We start from the raw sequence: 16,757 nt of genomic DNA, 5'->3' as shown, positions 1-16,757 counted from the left end.
TGATGGGATGCAAGATATTGATGAAGATGATGAAGAAGAAGAAGAGACAGCAAAGTCGTCTCAAGTCGCAAAGCAAAGGTTGCTACCTGCTTCTATTTCTTGATGACGAATGAAATGAAAAGGGCACAGCCGGCGTCTCACGCAGAAAACTTGCTCTTGGCGCGCCATTTGGCGCCAAAGTACCACAGCAGCACAGGCGCTGGCCAGCCGATGGCAATGGCCGCCACGGCCAGGATGGTACCACCCTTGCCGTAGCCCAGGGCCTTGTACATTTCCGGCGCAAAGAGCGGGAAGCCGAAGCCCGCGAGGCTGCGCATGACGGTGGCTGCGCCGACGGCGCTGGCGGCGAAGCGGGTGTAGGTGTCGACGAGGTAGCCCTGGACGCACTGGAAGCCGATGATGCTGCCGAGGGAGAACAAGAGGGCTCCGATGTTGGGGCCGATCCAGTGGGTGCGGTACTCGGCAGTCCAGCCGTAGATGAAGAGGCCGACGGGCACGAGGACGGCGCCGGGGACCATGAGCGGGACGCGAAACTCGGGGCGGCCGGGCCCGCCGTCGGGCACGTACCGGCGCTTGAGGGCGGCGTAAATGCGGTCCTGCAGCGGGGCGCAGACCTGGGTGCCGATGAAGAAGCCGAGGCCGATGGAGATGTAGTTGAGGCCCTGGATGCCGGGCCGCTCGCCGTACTCCTCGGCGAAGAGCGTGGGGAAGCTGGAGAAGAGAATGTAGATGGTGCCGTAGAGGTACGTCATGTAGAGGGCGAGGATCTGGACGATGAGCTGCGTGCCGAGCAGGCGAAAGGGCCGGGTGAGGGCGGTGCCGAGCGTCTGGGCCAGGGTGCGGTCCGGGCGGTCGTACTCGGTGCGCAGGTTGGTGTTGCCCGTCGCCTTGGCGAGGCGCGTCTTCTTGCGGTGCAGCAGCACGGGGGCGTACGTCTCGCGGAGCAGGACGAGGCCGAGGCCCTGGATGAAGCCGCAGGCAATGGTGGTGCTCCAAAACACCCACCGCCACGACGTCTGCTGCGCGATCCAGCCGCCGGCGATAGGGCCAATGGCCGGGCCGAGCAGCGGCATGAGCGAGTAGACGCTCATGGCCTTGCCGCGCTGCTCCGCGGTGAAGAGGTCGCCCAGGATGCCGCCGCCGATGGCCAGCGGCGCGGAACCGCCCAGGCCCGCGAGGAAACGAAAGGCAATCATCTGGCCCTCGGTGCGGGCGAGCGCGCAGCCCAGGTTGAAGCAGAAGAACCAGACGTTGGAGCTCTGCAGGATGATGATGCGCCCGTACAGCTCGGACATGGGGCCCCAGAACAGGGGGCCGACGGCGTAGGCGCCGACAAAGATGGACATGACGAGCACCTGCTCGGTACGTCCTTCAATGTGCAGGTCCTTGCCAATAGCAGGGAGACCCGGGGCCACCATAGATGAAGAGATTGGGGAGATGAAGGTGAAGAGTGAGACTGTCTGTGTGTTAGTCAAGTTTCTGTACTTGGTCATGCTGGGGGTGTGCTGTGTGTGTAGAAGCACATGATGCGACCTATTTGCTACATCTTGTGCTTGACACCAAAGGAAACAGCGTACCGAGAAGGACGTCTATCCATTTCTTATTGAGGGACCAGTTTTTCGGGTTTTCCTTGTCGTCAGGACCGTCCCACGTCACCAAGTTCGGATCCTGGGTCTGCCGCTCCTTGCTCTGACTGCCATCGCTCTCCTCGCCAATCTCGAGGTCACGCTGGTTCAGCATGCCGTCGCGGACTTCCGAGACGGTGCGAGAAAGGTGCGACGTGCGGGACGCGGCCGAGGCGGCGCGCGACAGCGACCGTCCAGCCCTCGACGAAGCGGCGTCGCTGCCATGATCCTCGGCGTCATCATGGTGGTCGTCGTCGCTGCTGCTCGAGAGCGTGGCCGGACGCTCATGTTTTTCCGGATCATAGCTGTCGCGGGGTCTCTGCGGCGGCGGCAGATCTGCCTTTTCCGGATCGGTGGCGGCGGCGGCTGCCGTCATGGTTGTGGTGATGTGGGTGTGGTTTGATGTTTGAAAAACGTCTTACACGCGAGGTGCTGCGAAAGGAGACCGTTGCAGGTAAGACATGGAGAGTCAATGCTTTCTCGATGAAAGAAACCAAGCCAAACGGTAAACGGGAAATGGAATGTTAGGTGTCGAGAATTAGTGTTGCAGAAAGAGTCTTGTTAGGATGCGACGTCAACGAAGTAAGTCGAGTGGGGAGGTGTAGGTGGGAGGGGAGTAGTGACGCTTTTGACAAGCAGTGCAAAAAAAAATATTATTGAATAGGCTAATAATACGCACCACGGCAGAGAATGCCGAAGATGGAGTTAATGGACTTCAAATGGGGAAGCCAAACCGGGAATAGACCCTGCCCTGGCCTTTCCCAGACCGACAAACTGGATGACGATCCCGAAATGACTGGACCTCCGCGGACTAGTGACAGGGCCTTGGGTGTGTGTGTGGGCGGCCACGCAGCAGCGAACTAAAAGCAACTCGAGGTCGTAAATATCGGTATGAGATGGCAAGACGGCTGTCGTACCCCGCGGCTCGATTGTTCGCGTAGTCAGTTCCGGGCTGCGAGTCGTTGCCAATTGTTACCCTGGCATTGGGCGGAACATGTCTCATCGTCTTTTGTTCCGGAAGCGCCCAAAAGGGGAAAGCCGCTGGGTTGCGAACAGCTACCGCAAACGCCCACCAGTGAACCACAGCATTCCCACCAAAGCGGTCACCGTTATATTTTTTCTTCACACATATATCCGTAGCATTGCAGATATTAAAGTGACGCATCAGCCAGCTATGGGACTAGTAAAATGTGGTCCGGGCCATCGCCAAGAAGCAGGAGGCAAAGAAGGACAGAAAAAATACAGTCATGTCGCCTCCACTCGGCCGATACGGCGCCGGCTTGCCGTCTCCACCAGCCCGCGGACTTTCCGGCCTCTTCGGTTTCTTAAAAGTAGCCTGCAGACCAGACAAAAACAGGAACCACAGAGGCCAGGCTTTTACCGTCTGACGCTGACGATAGGCCGCCCGGGACCAATATCCGCGCCGACCATACAACTCACACATTATCTCTCGTGTGGAGGAATCTGAGCCGGTCCGTCTGCATGGTAATATTGAGAAAAGTTGCCTGCATGGGAACGGCGCTTGTACATTGGTCGGCGCCGTATCGGTACGGAAGTGCTCTACGCATTAACCATTCCTTCGCCGTGTGCACAGCCTGGTAACGAAGCATCACATCGTCAGGATCAGGTATAATTTTGCCAAGTTCTTTCCTATACTTTTCTCGGGGTTTGCAAAAATATGACATGATAAAAAAGCCCATAAAAAAGCCAACAAAAAATGGAAACCAGTAAAACGCCATTTACACTTGTTTGCCACTCTACATGCTAGTTGTTGCCTCTCACTCTTCTCCTTGTCGTTCCAGTCATCCCTTTCAGCTTGCAAGTATAATATGTAGTTGTTTTTTCCTGTTTGATAGTCCGCAGTTTACGCCTCGTCCTTGGTATCGACCTTCTTGGCGGAGCGCTCCTCGCCACCGTTGTCGTCCTCGCGCGAACGCTTGTTGCCGCGATCTTCGTTATCGCGACGACCACCGCGGAAGCCACCACCACGGCCGCGACCGCCGCGACCACCACGGCCACCACGGCCGCCGCGTCCACCACGGAAACCGTTCTTCTGGTCGTGCTCCCTGCGCTTTTTCCAGTCGTCCTGGTCGCGCGGGCCGCCACCGTTGCGGCGACCACCGCCTTCTTGCCCCTCGAAAAACTTCTTGCTGGTCGTGCTACTGGGCTCCAGCTTGCCAGAACGGATGAGATCGCTCTTCTCTTCGCAGTATGCCTGCTTTGTCATGATCTTCAGGTCGTGTTCCTTCCACTTGGGGGCGGGCTCCTTGCCAACAAAGTCCTTGGCGGCCTCCTCGTTGACAAAGGTGACAAAGACGGAGCCCTTGAACAGGCCTTCGGGGGTGCGGCGCAGCTTCAAGCCCTTGACATCGCCATACTGCGCAAAGAAGCTCTCCAGGTCGAACTGCGTTTCGGGCGTCTCGTCGCCAAAGCCCTTGACGTAAATGGTTGCGGCTTCGTTCTTAGCGCGCGCGTTGGCCATGGGTTGATAGGGAACCTTGCGCTTGAGCGTCTCCTTGCCCTCGTCGCCCTCGACGTCGAGGAACTCGCTGTCGCGCAGTGCAGCGACAACGGCGCTGTAAGGCTGGAAGGTGCGCATGCGCTTGAAGGAGTGAATCTTCTCGACGGCGATGGGCTTGTTCTCGGCGCCTCCGCAGCTCTCCCACATGAATTTGTCCTGAGGGAAGTTCCAGTCGCCAAAGTAGAACTCGACCTGCTTGCGGATGGCGACGGGGTCGTCCGATACCTCGCGGGTGCTGGGGTCGAACTTGTTGTTCTTCTGGCGGTTGTCGTGGTCAATCTTGGCCGTGGTCTTGATGATCTTCTTATCGTCTTGACCGTTGGTAGCAGCGGCAGTCGTCTCGGCGGCTTCAGTGGTAGCTTCAGGAGCAGCTTCGGGAGCGGCTTCGGGAGCAGCAGCAGCAGGCTGCTCGACAGCCTCGACAGCCTCGGCGGCCTTGTTCGCAATGTCGGCCTCGCTCATTTTGGCGGTTGAATCGCGAAGGAACGCTGTGAAAATAACTGGCGATCAAATTTAGATTTGATGGCGACGAACGAATTATTTGTCAATCGTTCAAAGGATGACTCTTTTCCTGTCTGCCCAGGTGTGAGTAATTGTTCGAGATTTGCGCCTCAGTTGGCGGGGCAGTCAAATTCTTGCCAGCACCCTAGGCGCCCTTGAGTGGGCAGCCTGCGCTGCCAAACTCAGGGATCAACTCAAAACTAACCTCTAAGATTTCGCGCTGTCCGCAAGCTCACGAATAATGTTCCAGAGTCGTCAATCGAAGATGTAGATGTACTCGTCCAAAGGTCTGCGCGAGGAAAGAAAAGTGGTTATTCTGCCAGATAAAATCCGTATTGTACTCACCGCCTAGGCACTGCTCCACCCTGGCTGGCTGTAATGCGACTAGCAAGCAGCTAAAAGAGACTGGTCGCCATTAAATGCTGGAAAGAAACAGGAATAACGATGGAGAAAAAGGGCGAAGAAAAAAAGAGAGAAAAAAAGGGCAGAAATAAGATGGGAAAAGATGAGAAAAGATGAAAAAAGATGAGTGAAGGTGAGAGCGAGAATGATGAAGAAAGAAAGAAAAAAGCCAACATTAAACTTCCTACCAATTACTTACAGTCAACAAGTCCCTCCTTCCGCGAGAGAGCGGCGCCTTTTTTTGATCATCCACTTGGCAGGCAAAGCTTCCACCAACTCCAACCTGTCGCTTGAGGTTTGAATACCCGCAATCACAATAACGGGAGCTTACTGTCTTGGCTGCAAAGGGCCGATGCCCAAAATGTACCTAATCAATGATGCCACCGCCGCTTTATACGAACTCGAAGCAGATGATCTGCAATGGAGCGGTTGAATGTCCGCTTCAGGATTTGCTCCTTGTTACGCGTATGCAGTGGCTGCAGCAGCACAGCCAGGAAGCACCAATAATCGATGGGGCATGCGGCGAATACAAGTCCACGGCAGCCAATGAAATCAAGAATCATTGCTCGTCTCAAGCAGCCTTAATCTCTGCTTTAGAGTGGCGGGTCAAACTCGGTTCGTATTCGTATGCTGTATCTCTGCAGACGAGCACAGATGCAAACGTATATAAAGGAGCAGAATGTGTTGCGAACTAAGACACTTGCCAGTCCAGATGTAGAGTCTCATCTTCTCTCTTCTCCCACCTTTATATACCATCTTTTTCCGTCGCCAATATACAGGCTAAAATGAGCAGTCAAGCTTTGTTACGAGTCGACGATGCCAGGAATTCTGCCTTTGACAAGGCCCTGCATGGAGACTCGAGCAAAGGACAGGGTGGGCTACGTGCCATGATGAGCAAAGACAAGACTGCACGAGCTGCAGCAGTTGATGAATACTTTCAGCACTGGGACAACAAGACGGCTGAAGACGAGACCTCTGCAGTTCGACAGTCTAGAACAGACGATTATGCCAGCATCACAAGACAGTAATTGTTTTTCTTCAAGTCTGTTTACACAATTAAAACTGATACGTAATAAAGGTACTACAACCTCGCGACCGACTTTTATGAATACGCTTGGGGCGGATCCTTTCACTTTTGTCGATTCACATATGGCGAGCCATTCAAGCAGGCTATTGCTCGACACGAACACTTCATTGCGACGCAAATTGGAATCAAGCGTGGAATGAAGGTTCTTGACATGGGCTGCGGTGTTGGCGGCCCGGCTAGACAGATCTCTAGCTTTACTGGCTGTCATGTCACCGGCATCAACATCAACCAGTACCAAGTCGACCGAGCTACCATGTATGCCCAGAGGCACGAAATGGCCGATAACTTGGAATTTGTGCAAGGCGACTTCATGGTATGTGAAAGCCGTGAAATAATGCACTGCATTCATTGACCGATTGACGCAGAGCCTCCCGTTCCTGGACAACTCGTTTGATGCAGTGTACTCCATCGAAGCCACGTGCCACGCTCCATCTCTCGCGGACGTATACACTGAGATCTTCCGAGTATTGAAGCCTGGTGGTGTCTTTGGTGTGTACGAATGGCTCATGACGGATGTCTACGACAATGACAACATGGAGCACCGCAAGCTTCGGCTGGACATTGAGCAGGGTGACGGCATTGCGCACCTCTTCAAGATTTCCGACGGCAAAAAGGCCATGGAGGCGGCAGGGTTCGAGCTGCAGATCAGCCGAGACCTGGCAGAAGACGTCAACAGCGCTTCACCACCCTGGTATTGGCCGCTTGGAAGCGACTTGCGCTACGCTACAACGATCTGGGATGCCTTGACCGTGATGCGCATGAACCGCTGGGGCCGTGTTGTGGCGCATAGCATTTTTGGACTTTTGGAGACGCTTCGCATCGCGCCGCCGGGAACCAGGAAGACGGCCGATAGCTTGGGTCAAGCGGCCGACGCGCTGGTGAAGGGCGGCAGGGAGAAGCTATTCACACCAATGTACCTGATGGTTGGTCGCAAAGCAGCGGTGAGTGCCAGCGGAGAGTAAATATAGCGATGAGTGCTGCAGCGACTGGAGGGCCTGAGTTGATCTCATATAAAAACAGCAACGGAGTTTACACAGTCTGACAACCGTTGGTAAATATAATACACACATGTGTGTTTGCTGGATTTTGCCTGGTGCCTGGATCCTCACAATGATTTGCATGTGTCAAAGCGCCACAGTGGACTTTAGGCGATCGAGCCCCCTGGAACATGCAGCTGCAGTGGAGTTTTAGTGACGTAATTCACTGTAATAGAAAACTGCTACAGGCTCGAGGCTCAAGGCTCAAGGCTCAAGGCTCAAGGCTCAAGGCTCAAGGCTCAAGGCTCAAGCACCTGCGGCGAACTGCACAGCAAAAGCTTCAACCTAACCTTACCGAGGGGCGAGGAGGTCCATGCCTTTTGCGGCTAGCCTACGTGTAGATGACCGCCGTCGAAATCAGCGCATCGCGAAACTGCATGTCGCAGGTTTTTTTCCTCCATTCGCCAATTCCTTACGACGTAAACACCACAGCATAGCTGCGGCAAGAAAAACGTACGCCTCAGGGCGTCGCAACCAATCTCAATCGCCAGCATGAAGCATCCAGGCCCGATTCTTGGCCGATTGGCCGCCAAGGGCCTTCGCCCAACCGTTGGCCGAGCTGGCTTCTCGCCTCTGAAGCCGAGACTCGCCAGCGGCTTTTTCACGGCCGCCAAGCAGCGGCGCCGCGTTTCCGCCACCACGACCCTTCTCGCAGGCGGCTTCTTGGTCTGGATGCTCTACCCCACACAAGACTTTCGCCGTCTGTCGAGCAGCCAAGGCCAAGCCCATCTGGTTGACGCGTCTGCCAGCCAAAAGCTAGACGAGGGAACATCGGAGGACGAGCCAGAAAGCGACGACGCAACGGAGCCAGCAGAGGAATCCGCCTGGAGTAGCTTCACCAGAGGCCTGGAGGAGCGTTCTGCTGCGGCTGACAAGGAATGGGCGGCGTTTTCCGAAAAGATCGTTGGCTTCATCCTGCCCGAATGGTCGAGACAGATGCCGGGTTACATTCGCAAGCTTCAGCATGAGCTCTCTGATGCGCCCGGGTCTCTCGCGGAGGACTTGTGGGCAGAAGCGCACGACTCGTCTGTGCACCCGGAAATTCAATACACAGCCGCGGTTCGTGTCTCAGATGATCTGTGCCCCGACGAGAAGGAGTTCCTGGCTCGCCGCAAGAAGAAGACAAGAAAGGCCCTTGCTAAATATCTTGATATTGACGAAAAGGACATTCACCCTGATGATATCCCTACCATTGCCATGTGCGGCTCTGGCGGTGGTCTCCGTGCTCTGATTGCTGGAACCGGCTCGCTTCTCGCTGCCACAGAGGATGGCCTCTTTGACTGTGCCACTTACACTGCGGGTGTCAGTGGCTCTTGCTGGCTTCAGCTTCTTTACCTGACGTCCTTCAACAAGGGGAGCATCCCATCACTTCTGGAGCATCTCAAGGCTCGCACTTCTACTCATATTGCCTATCCCCCTGTTGCCTTGCAGGCGTTTACTTCCCTTCCAACCTCCCGACCTCTGCTGAGCGGTGTCATTGAAAAGATTCGCGGCGATGAGAACGCCGACTTTGGTCTCGTTGATATTTACGGTCTGCTTCTAGGCGCAAGATTCCTTGTGCCCAGGGGCGAGCTTGGTGTCGATGACCGGGACTTCAAGATCTCCAATCAAAGAGAAATTTTAAAAGATGGCGACCGCCCACTTCCCATCTACACCGCCGTTCGACACGAAATTCCTAGCTTAGAAGAAGGCGCGGATAAGACCAAGCCTTCCAAGAGCTCGAGCACCACTAAAAAGGAACTTGAGAAAGCCGAGAAGGAATCATGGTTCCAATGGTTCGAAATAACCCCGTACGAGTTCTTTTGCGAGGAGATTGGCGCCGGAATTCCCACATGGGCTCTTGGGCGACGGTTCAAGGATGGCAAGGACGTGCCCCTGGAACACGGCCTTCATCTTCCCGAGATTCGCGCACCGCTGCTGATGGGTATCTTTGGAAGCGCCTTTTGCGCTACCCTGAGCCACTACTACAAAGAAGTTCAGCCTATCGTCAAAACCATAACAGGCTTTGGCGCGATCGATCAGATGATCTCAGAACAGGACGAGACTCTCGCCAAGGTGCATCCGATTGACCCTGCCTCGATTCCCAACTACGCATACCAAATGTACGGCAAGCTCGCCAAGACAGCTACGCCCAGCATTTACGAAAACGAGCATATCCAGCTCATGGACGCGGGCATGTCCAACAACCTGCCCATTTACCCTCTACTCCGCCCGGGCCGCGACGTTGACATTCTCATCTCTTTTGACGCCTCGGCTGACATCAAGACGGATAACTGGCTGGCTGTCGCGGACGGTTACGCGCGCCAAAGAGGCATCAAGGGTTGGCCTGTCGGCGTCGGCTGGCCCCAAGACGAGAAGAAGGCCGTCGCCGAGATGAAGGCCGCAGAAGCTCACTCCACCGCGCAGGCCGACGCCAAGATTGAGCAGGCCAAGTCGGACCAGAAGGAGCAGGAGCACCATGACAAAAAGGTCAGCGACCTCGGCTACTGCACGGTCTGGATCGGCACCACTGAGGAGCGCACGAGCAAGGAGGACTCCCCCGCCACGCAGCCCATCTCCGAGGCCGAGCACTGGCGGCTGACGGACCCCAACGCCGGCCTCGCCGTCGTGTACCTGCCGTTCCTGCCCAACGACAAGGTGCCCGGCGTGTCTCCCGCCGAGAGCGACTTTATGAGCACGTGGAACTTCATCTACACCCCCGAGAACATCGAGGACGTTGTGCGCCTCGCGCGCGCCAACTACGACGAGGGCAAGGCGCAGATTGAGAGGACGGTGCGGGCCGTGTACGAGCGCAAGAAGCAGGTGCGGCTAAATAACGAAAAGGAGGCCGAGGAGCAGAGGCTGCGCAAGTTGACAAACTCGGTGTCTTTGATTTGATTTGATTTTGTTTCGTACTAGACGCTAGAAGCCGCGGCAAGGATTAGAAAAAAGTAAGGGGGCAGTGCAAGTAACGGCGTGCGTTCTGCTGGGAGTTGCGGACTTTTGACTGCACTATTTGCATTCCCTTTGTGTGGAAATTCCATGTGTATTGTACAGATGTAGATTTAAGATAATAAAAAGGTTGTACAAGAGGGCGTTTACTTTTTAGCCCAAGAAGAACCTCCACGTTCCGTGTCGGCCATTTTCAAAGTTTCTATGACTCGCACACCATCATGTTCATACAAAAAGAGTTATACCCTCCGTCTCCTCGTCCTCTTTCCGCCATGCAAGCCGATCTCGCTTCTTATGAATACGTTTTTGGGAGTCTTTCCATTAGATAATCTCGCCGATATCAATGTGCGGCGCCTTCCAGGGCTTGGCGTCGGGCTGGGTCATGTCGCTCGGTACGCGGACCTTGTTGCCGGGGCTGTACATGTACCACGCCTTGAGGGCGTTCATCGACGCCACGCGGCGGGCGACGTCGAGGCTGGCGCCGGCGCCCTCACCGAGCTTCTCGTCGCCGCTGTAGATGCCCACGATGAAGACGGGCGTGCGTGACCGGCGGCCCGTCTCGCTCTCCAGGCGGGCGCGCGGCGCCTCGAAGCCCTCGCGGGCGCACAGCATGGCCAGCTCGCGCGTCGGCAGCTGGAACTGAAACATGCGGCCGAGGTCAATGTCGCGCGACAGGATATGTGACTTGACAAACGTCTTGGCCGTATCGGCGCCCGAGTGTGCGTAGATTGCACCGACGACAGCCTCGACAAACGACGTGTACGCGGCCGCCTGCATCTTAGCCACGCCGGGCTCGCCCTCGCCGGCCGCTTGGTAGGCGTCGCCAAAGGCGTCATCGAGGACGACGCGGCTGCTCATGCCGCGGCGATAGTGGTTGCCGCGCTCCGCCTCGGCGCGGACGTAGGCCCATCGCGAGTTGGGCGCCACGACAGGGTCCGGCTTCCACTGCAGCAGGCCCGGGTCGACCTCGTCGCCGGGGGCGGCGGCGGCATCGACGCCCCAGCGGCGCGCGACCTGCTCTAGTGACTCGCGGCCGGCAAAGGCGCGCAGGGCCTCGTAGAGTATGGCAATGGGCAGGCGCGGCCACTTGCAGACGAGGTACTCGAGGACATGGTAGTTGACAATGGAGCGGCCGAGCTCCGCGAGGCTGCCGTTGTTGAAGTTTTGGTTGCCGTCCGCCGTGGGTGTGACGAGGGCGCGGGCTATCGTTTGTAAGGGGATCGACTGGGGCAGCGCCAGGCGGGCGTGCAGCGCCGCGAGCTTGGCCGACTCGAGAGCTCGGGCAGGGGGCGGCGAGGGGAGAGGAGTGTGGTGGGCAAAGGCGCCCATATCGTCGGTGAGGGTGGATGCGTCGGTCGTCGCTGTCGTCGTCGATTGGCAGCGTGCGGATATCGAGAGAGCGTGCCGCCTAGGCACAGCGGCCACTCCTTGCCGGGCAGCGAAGCGCATGTGGCCGTTCCATTGTGACACCCGTAACCTCTTCATCTGCTCGAGCCCAGCAACCCTATTAGAAAACAAACGAAGAGCTAAAGAAAAGAATTGTCGAAGCTCAAACACCACAGAGATTGGCCGGAAGGAGCGTGGATGCGTGGATTGAATTTGAAAAGAAAAAGGGAATGGCGGCGTATGTCGTGTCGTGGTAATTATACAAGGGTTCGCGGGAAAAACTTCTGCTGGAGTCGTGTGAGCTTGGGATTTGGGGGTAGCCTGGCTTTGCAGGTGCTAATTTGCGGCCCGGGAGGCTCGGTGCCGGATTAACCTGCGCCCCGCCACAGCGACCTTGGTTGAATTGGCACGCTCACCATTGGCTACCGAAAGCAAGCCCATCAAAACGACGCAATTGCGCAAACGAATATCCAGCACAAAGCAGCGTCCATTGGCAATTGATTGAAAATGGTGAGTTGGCAATCCACAGATGGCATCGGGGGTGCGAATTTTGCTAACAACGCGATAGGGTGGCGGTGGAAAGGTTCCGTAAGTTTGTCGCGACCGATGCTCATTACCTCTGGACCCCCGACCGAACACATTCGACGACGACGACCTTGAACGAAGGCGGAGAAAATCAGAAGTCGAGCACGGAGCTAACCAAGCACGAAATCACAGCTACCCCAAGCACGTCTGGTCGCCGGCTGGTGGTTGGTACGCTCAGCCTGCCAACTGGAGGGGCAACACTTTGATTGCTGGCGCCGTCATCTTTGGCATTGTCGCCGTTACTTGGAAGTTTGGTGCCGATCGCGAGAAGTGGGCACACAAGCCACAACCCGGCGAGTGGTATCCCAGCAGAAAGTACGTTCATCACCCCGAAGACAGAACACGAGAAGGGGCAAGTGTTTGGGGGTAGCGAGGTGCTGCGTTTGAAAGGAAATACAGCGTGCTAACTTCGATTAACCAAATAGCTGGTCTAAGCAATTGATTCAGTGGGACAAGGAGGAAAAGACGCAGTCTGAGCAAGACAAGACGCAATAATTGCATAAAAGTACTGTAAGATGAAGAAGGGGCGGGAGCGGATGGATTTGTACATATACAGACGGTAGAGGAATCATATCAACCTTTTCTTTGTCAAAACATTTGGCGCGAGCATGTCAGACGTTTGGCTGCGGTCTTCCAGAATAGAATGCTGTGCTACCATGACAAAACGCCATATGGTGATGTCGTGAGGCAGACCAGGCGTTAGCAGGTTGATTTTTCACAGATCAGTCATTGCCTTGGTGTTAAAAGGCCTCGTTACACGTGGCATTTCAGGCGAAAACTATTCTTTGGGCCTTTTGTTTCGACGCCGCTGTGCGACTTTTCTTCACCACTCACTTGCACTCGTACATCAAGTACAGGCAGCGGACGGTGTCGAGGTCATGCGGTTCGCCCAGCTCTGTGTCACAAAGACTGCCTTTCTTCGAAATCCTATCGCGTTTGCCATTTGAGGGATGTGATGCTTACCATGAGTGAACGTTTACCTATTTCCGTCAGTGTTACGCCCAACGGTTGTTTGCCTGACTGACAGGGTGAAGAGGTATCTCGCTGTTCAGTTTCCCGAGCGCCCGCTGCTAAAACGGTACCTCCCCACTGCACCATCACGAGTGCGCCCAGCAAGTACTCGCTTCCCCCGCTACTCCCACACAACCTGGTCTACCGGTCTCGCTGGCAGCCGCAGGACCCGATTATTCAGTGACACCGCACCTGAATATCCAACCTAACTAACAACGCTTCTCCAACCACGTTTGTCCTTTTACCTATTTGTCCTTTTCGCTTTCCCGCGCTTTCTCCATCCTTGCTTTGCTTCCTTCTTCCCATAATACCCTTTCCTTCTCGTTTTTGGCGCCTTGACTGCTACTGCCGCCGCCCCGACTCACCGCTGTACGGCTCGAGCTCTGAATCACGCAAGCGCAGACTCCAACACCCAACTACCGCCACACATGTACTAGAATATCGGCAGCATTGACATACTCTCTCGCCGCGTAACCCGATCGATCACAGGCCTACGATACAACGCTTTATCTTCCGAAATCCTCTTCTTGCATCATCATCGAAAAAACTACATAGATCCGGTCGAGTTCGCCACAGCCCCGGCGCCGGACTTGCTCCGCGCTCCCGTAATCCGACACATCCTACCGTTTGCCACCGCAGCCCTTCATTCTGGCTTCACGCGCATTCCGCCTCGCTGGTCTCGCTGTTGGCCTTGGGTTGAGCGCCCTGGGTGCGTATCAACGCAGGCAAGACCAGATGGCTTCCGAGGCTTCCCGTGGTCGGCATCTCGATGCGACGGACCGCGAGGTTGTGTACTGCCATGCGTGCTGTTTCGAATGGTATCGGGATGAGTTTGGGCTAGAGTGTCCCTCCTGCCAGAGCGATATTACAGAGCTCGTAAGCACGCCCCCTTGTGTATTGTGTATTTGGCAGCATTTACTATACCCAAAGCCAGTTATTTGCTAACATTTATTGATGCTATCCACAGGTCAGTTTGGAAAACGACCCGCGGAGAGTACACGACGACGATTCGGACGATTCGGAGGACGACTCTGTACATGACCCCGAGCCACACGGGAACCATCATGCAGATGAAGACGACGATTCCGATCCAGAAGTGGCCGATATAGACGAGCACATGGACCCAAACGGGTTCGGCGTTGGCCAGTCGACGCATGTTGGAGAGGATGCGGATCACTTTGGTACCCAACCGACGCAAAATGTAGAGAGATTCCTCAATGTTGTGTCGACTATAGGCATGCCTTTCGGAACAGGGGAGGGGAACGCAAACTTGATGAACCGCCTGCGTGAGGCGTCTCAAAATGGCGGAGGACGTGTTGAGTGGGCCAACGAGACGTCGCAAGGCTCCGTGACATTTTATTCATCCAATCAGCCTTTGGTGGCAGGAGAACAGGCACCGTTAGGCTTTGAGCCCTTTTCAACGTGAGTTACTTCGTCCTACTCAAGCTGCGCCACATTGTCAGGCTTGCACTAACAAGGTACTAGAATGTTTGCCAGCGCATTTCGCGATTTCGGAGTACAGCTCACAGGTGAAGCTCTCGAGGCGGCAGCCGAGCAAGGTGGTGACGGTCTGAGCCTGGCGGGAAATCTCGCAAACATGCTTAGTATGCTCAACAACGGAGTGCATGGAGACGCTGTGTATTCTCAGGCGGGGCTGGACCAAGTTATCTCGAGTCTAATGGAAGGAAACAACCAGCCTCCGAGTGGACCACCACCGGCTTCGGACCAAGGACTGGCCAATTTGCCGCGCCGGACCATCGATGAGGATTTGAGGAGCGACGATGGAAACACGGATTGCACAATCTGCATTGACGGCTTGAAAGTGGGAGAGGTAATAGTTTCTCTGCCCTGTAAGCACTCATTCCACGAAGAATGCGCCGTATTGTGGTTGAAGCAGCACAACACCTGTCCTGTATGTCGTGCTTCGATAGAGCAGAGTGCACGCAACAGATCTATGGCAGAACAGCAGCAGCAGAGAGAGAACGAGGGCCAGAACCAGCGCCTACGTGGACGACGAAGTGTTCCGACGCCGTCAGATGCTGTGGGCCATGAGCCGGCACAGACATCTGCACCGTTGACTATTCCATCACTTGACGACGAACTGGCAAATACCCCTACGACATCAGGGTCCTCGCGGCCACCCAACCAGAGTCAGACGCGCCTCAACGAGGCGATGCGCTATCTCTCCTCGCAACGCGGCGAGCGAGGCGGATCTCAAGGCACAACCGCAGGGTTCAGCTACGATACCTCACGGCTCCAAAGACGCAGCTCAATGTCACCGACTAGCCCTAGAGTAGCAGTTGGCGAGGGAGGGAGGAGCATGAGGGAGCGCAGCCCGTCGCAAGGCAGTCGGCGAACAGGGTCTACCGAAGACGATCAATCTAGTAGCGGCGCGATGAGATGGCTCAGGGGCCGGTTCGTGGGCGGAGGGAGTCAGTCATAAGATGTTGGTGTATATTGTGTGCTCAAAGGCAGGCCAGGAGATTTGCGCCTGAGTCCATGCCATGTGTTGCTTTGTCTCCATGAAGTTTTGCAACCAGCTTTTGTTTACAGGAGAGGATGGTGCCGTTTTAATCACGGAGTTTGTCTTACTTGCTGCATTCTGGCTTTCTTTTTTCTCTTTTTTTTATGTCCTTTGCGACCAGTTTGAAAGAGGCACATGTGGCTTCCCAGAGGCCAGAGGACTTTCGGGCTTGTCAATGGAAACCACTCGACGGCGCGGGGAGGCTGGGACGGAGACGCCAGCCAAAAGCGCAATGGATGCGCATCAATTTGCATTGTAGTAGTTGCCAGCACAACATCTAGCTTCTTTTGTTATGAGACCAAATAGTCATAGCAACTGGTCATTTTGAAATGTTTCTCAGAGTATAGTATCCATGTCACATTGCTTTGGATGATAGCAAAAGTCCAATTCGAGGTGGCGTTGGGTGATGGTGGGAAGACACCTGACTTGCGTATCTACAACGCCTCTATAGTAAGAGATGCCTACTTAGACAACCAGATTGAAAGCTTCCAGGTAGATACTGCCTAGCTCTAAGGGCGTAATGTAGACACGACCCAACGGAAGAATCGCGATTATGGTGTAGGGTACGGTATTGGTGCTAGCAAGGTTAGCTGCAGACGCTAGCTGGACACACCGAATTTCCGAGGCGACGGCGTTTCTGCTCCACCAATGAATGAAGATGAATGTGTAGAAGCTGTTTTCGATCGCAGATTGGATGAGATGAGCCTTTCTGTTGGGCTTACGGTGACCGGATGCAAGTGAGCAGTGAGGGGAGATAATTATTGCATGAATGAGGCTTGGGGAAATCTGGACGGTAAGTCAGAAGAGAAGTGGGCACCAAGGAGTACTTGATTAAAATGATTGTGAGGCAAGAGGAAAGGAGAATAGCTGCTAATTTATCGCATGAACGGAGTCGACAACAATAGCTTTCAAGAGATCGATCCGCGGGATTTGCGGCCGCTGCTCTATTTACCGAGCCCTGTAACAGGCCGTGTGGCGGTGCTCTTGGGGGACCCCAGCGACCTTGGCCAAGTGCAGTGGACATTAACAGGTAGGTACAGAAGCACGGTCGCTGAAGGGCATGCTATTAGGGGTTCTGTTCGTCTGTTACAGTGGTTTCAGCGCCCCGCCGGGCCCGTGTGCGGGCCGGTACCGTGCCTTTGCCCTT

The 16,757-nt window shown here is 55.4% G+C and overlaps 8 protein-coding genes across 9 annotated transcripts; 4 read left to right on the top strand and 4 right to left on the bottom strand.

The window, feature by feature from the left end:
* Positions 1-137: 137 nt before the first annotated feature.
* On the bottom strand, positions 138-2,001 carry LMH87_006962 (uncharacterized protein; the record flags this gene model as incomplete). The annotated part of the gene is made up of 2 exons (XM_056191977.1): positions 138-1,456; positions 1,578-2,001. The coding sequence occupies 2 exons, from the start codon at positions 1,999-2,001 to the stop codon at positions 138-140; spliced, it is 1,743 nt and encodes a 580-aa protein (XP_056060242.1).
* A 1,488-nt stretch (positions 2,002-3,489) lies between these two features.
* LMH87_006961 (uncharacterized protein) lies at positions 3,490-4,608 on the bottom strand (the record flags this gene model as incomplete). The annotated part of the gene is made up of 1 exon (XM_056191976.1): positions 3,490-4,608. One exon carries the CDS (start codon positions 4,606-4,608, stop codon positions 3,490-3,492), a length of 1,119 nt encoding a protein of 372 aa, XP_056060241.1.
* A 90-nt stretch (positions 4,609-4,698) lies between these two features.
* On the bottom strand, positions 4,699-5,612 carry LMH87_006960 (uncharacterized protein; the record flags this gene model as incomplete). The annotated part of the gene is made up of 5 exons (XM_056191974.1): positions 4,699-4,721; positions 4,853-4,936; positions 4,993-5,052; positions 5,249-5,264; positions 5,451-5,612. The coding sequence occupies 5 exons, from the start codon at positions 5,610-5,612 to the stop codon at positions 4,699-4,701; spliced, it is 345 nt and encodes a 114-aa protein (XP_056060240.1).
* A 116-nt stretch (positions 5,613-5,728) lies between these two features.
* LMH87_006959 (uncharacterized protein) lies at positions 5,729-7,098 on the top strand (the record flags this gene model as incomplete). Its single annotated transcript, XM_056191973.1, has 4 exons — positions 5,729-5,763; positions 5,843-6,073; positions 6,128-6,449; positions 6,502-7,098. The coding sequence occupies 4 exons, from the start codon at positions 5,729-5,731 to the stop codon at positions 7,096-7,098; spliced, it is 1,185 nt and encodes a 394-aa protein (XP_056060239.1).
* Positions 7,099-7,665: 567 nt separating this feature from the next.
* On the top strand, positions 7,666-10,050 carry LMH87_006958 (uncharacterized protein; the record flags this gene model as incomplete). 2 transcript variants are annotated; one of them, XM_056191971.1, is made up of 2 exons in its annotated part: positions 7,666-9,097; positions 9,211-9,242. In XM_056191971.1, 2 exons carry the CDS (start codon positions 7,666-7,668, stop codon positions 9,240-9,242), a joined length of 1,464 nt encoding a protein of 487 aa, XP_056060238.1. The 2 variants fall into 2 exon arrangements, with proteins under 2 accessions (XP_056060238.1, XP_056060237.1); XM_056191972.1 differs by having other exon boundaries at positions 7,666-10,050.
* Positions 10,051-10,425: 375 nt separating this feature from the next.
* On the bottom strand, positions 10,426-11,589 carry LMH87_006957 (uncharacterized protein; the record flags this gene model as incomplete). Its single annotated transcript, XM_056191970.1, has 1 exon — positions 10,426-11,589. The coding sequence occupies one exon, from the start codon at positions 11,587-11,589 to the stop codon at positions 10,426-10,428; it is 1,164 nt and encodes a 387-aa protein (XP_056060236.1).
* Positions 11,590-11,997: 408 nt separating this feature from the next.
* Positions 11,998-12,570, top strand: LMH87_006956 (uncharacterized protein; the record flags this gene model as incomplete). Its single annotated transcript, XM_056191969.1, has 4 exons — positions 11,998-12,000; positions 12,059-12,078; positions 12,208-12,390; positions 12,501-12,570. 4 exons carry the CDS (start codon positions 11,998-12,000, stop codon positions 12,568-12,570), a joined length of 276 nt encoding a protein of 91 aa, XP_056060235.1.
* A 1,251-nt stretch (positions 12,571-13,821) lies between these two features.
* On the top strand, positions 13,822-14,850 carry LMH87_006955 (uncharacterized protein; the record flags this gene model as incomplete). Its single annotated transcript, XM_056191968.1, has 4 exons — positions 13,822-13,962; positions 14,054-14,508; positions 14,572-14,690; positions 14,783-14,850. The coding sequence occupies 4 exons, from the start codon at positions 13,822-13,824 to the stop codon at positions 14,848-14,850; spliced, it is 783 nt and encodes a 260-aa protein (XP_056060234.1).
* Positions 14,851-16,757: the final 1,907 nt, after the last annotated feature.

The sequence above is a fragment of the Akanthomyces muscarius genome, chromosome 1, assembly GCF_028009165.1.
Source record: "Akanthomyces muscarius strain Ve6 chromosome 1, whole genome shotgun sequence".
NCBI lineage: Eukaryota > Fungi > Ascomycota > Sordariomycetes > Hypocreales > Cordycipitaceae > Akanthomyces > Akanthomyces muscarius.
The sequence above is the reverse complement of the archived record's forward strand: the minus strand, read 5'-3'. Positions and strand labels throughout refer to the sequence as shown.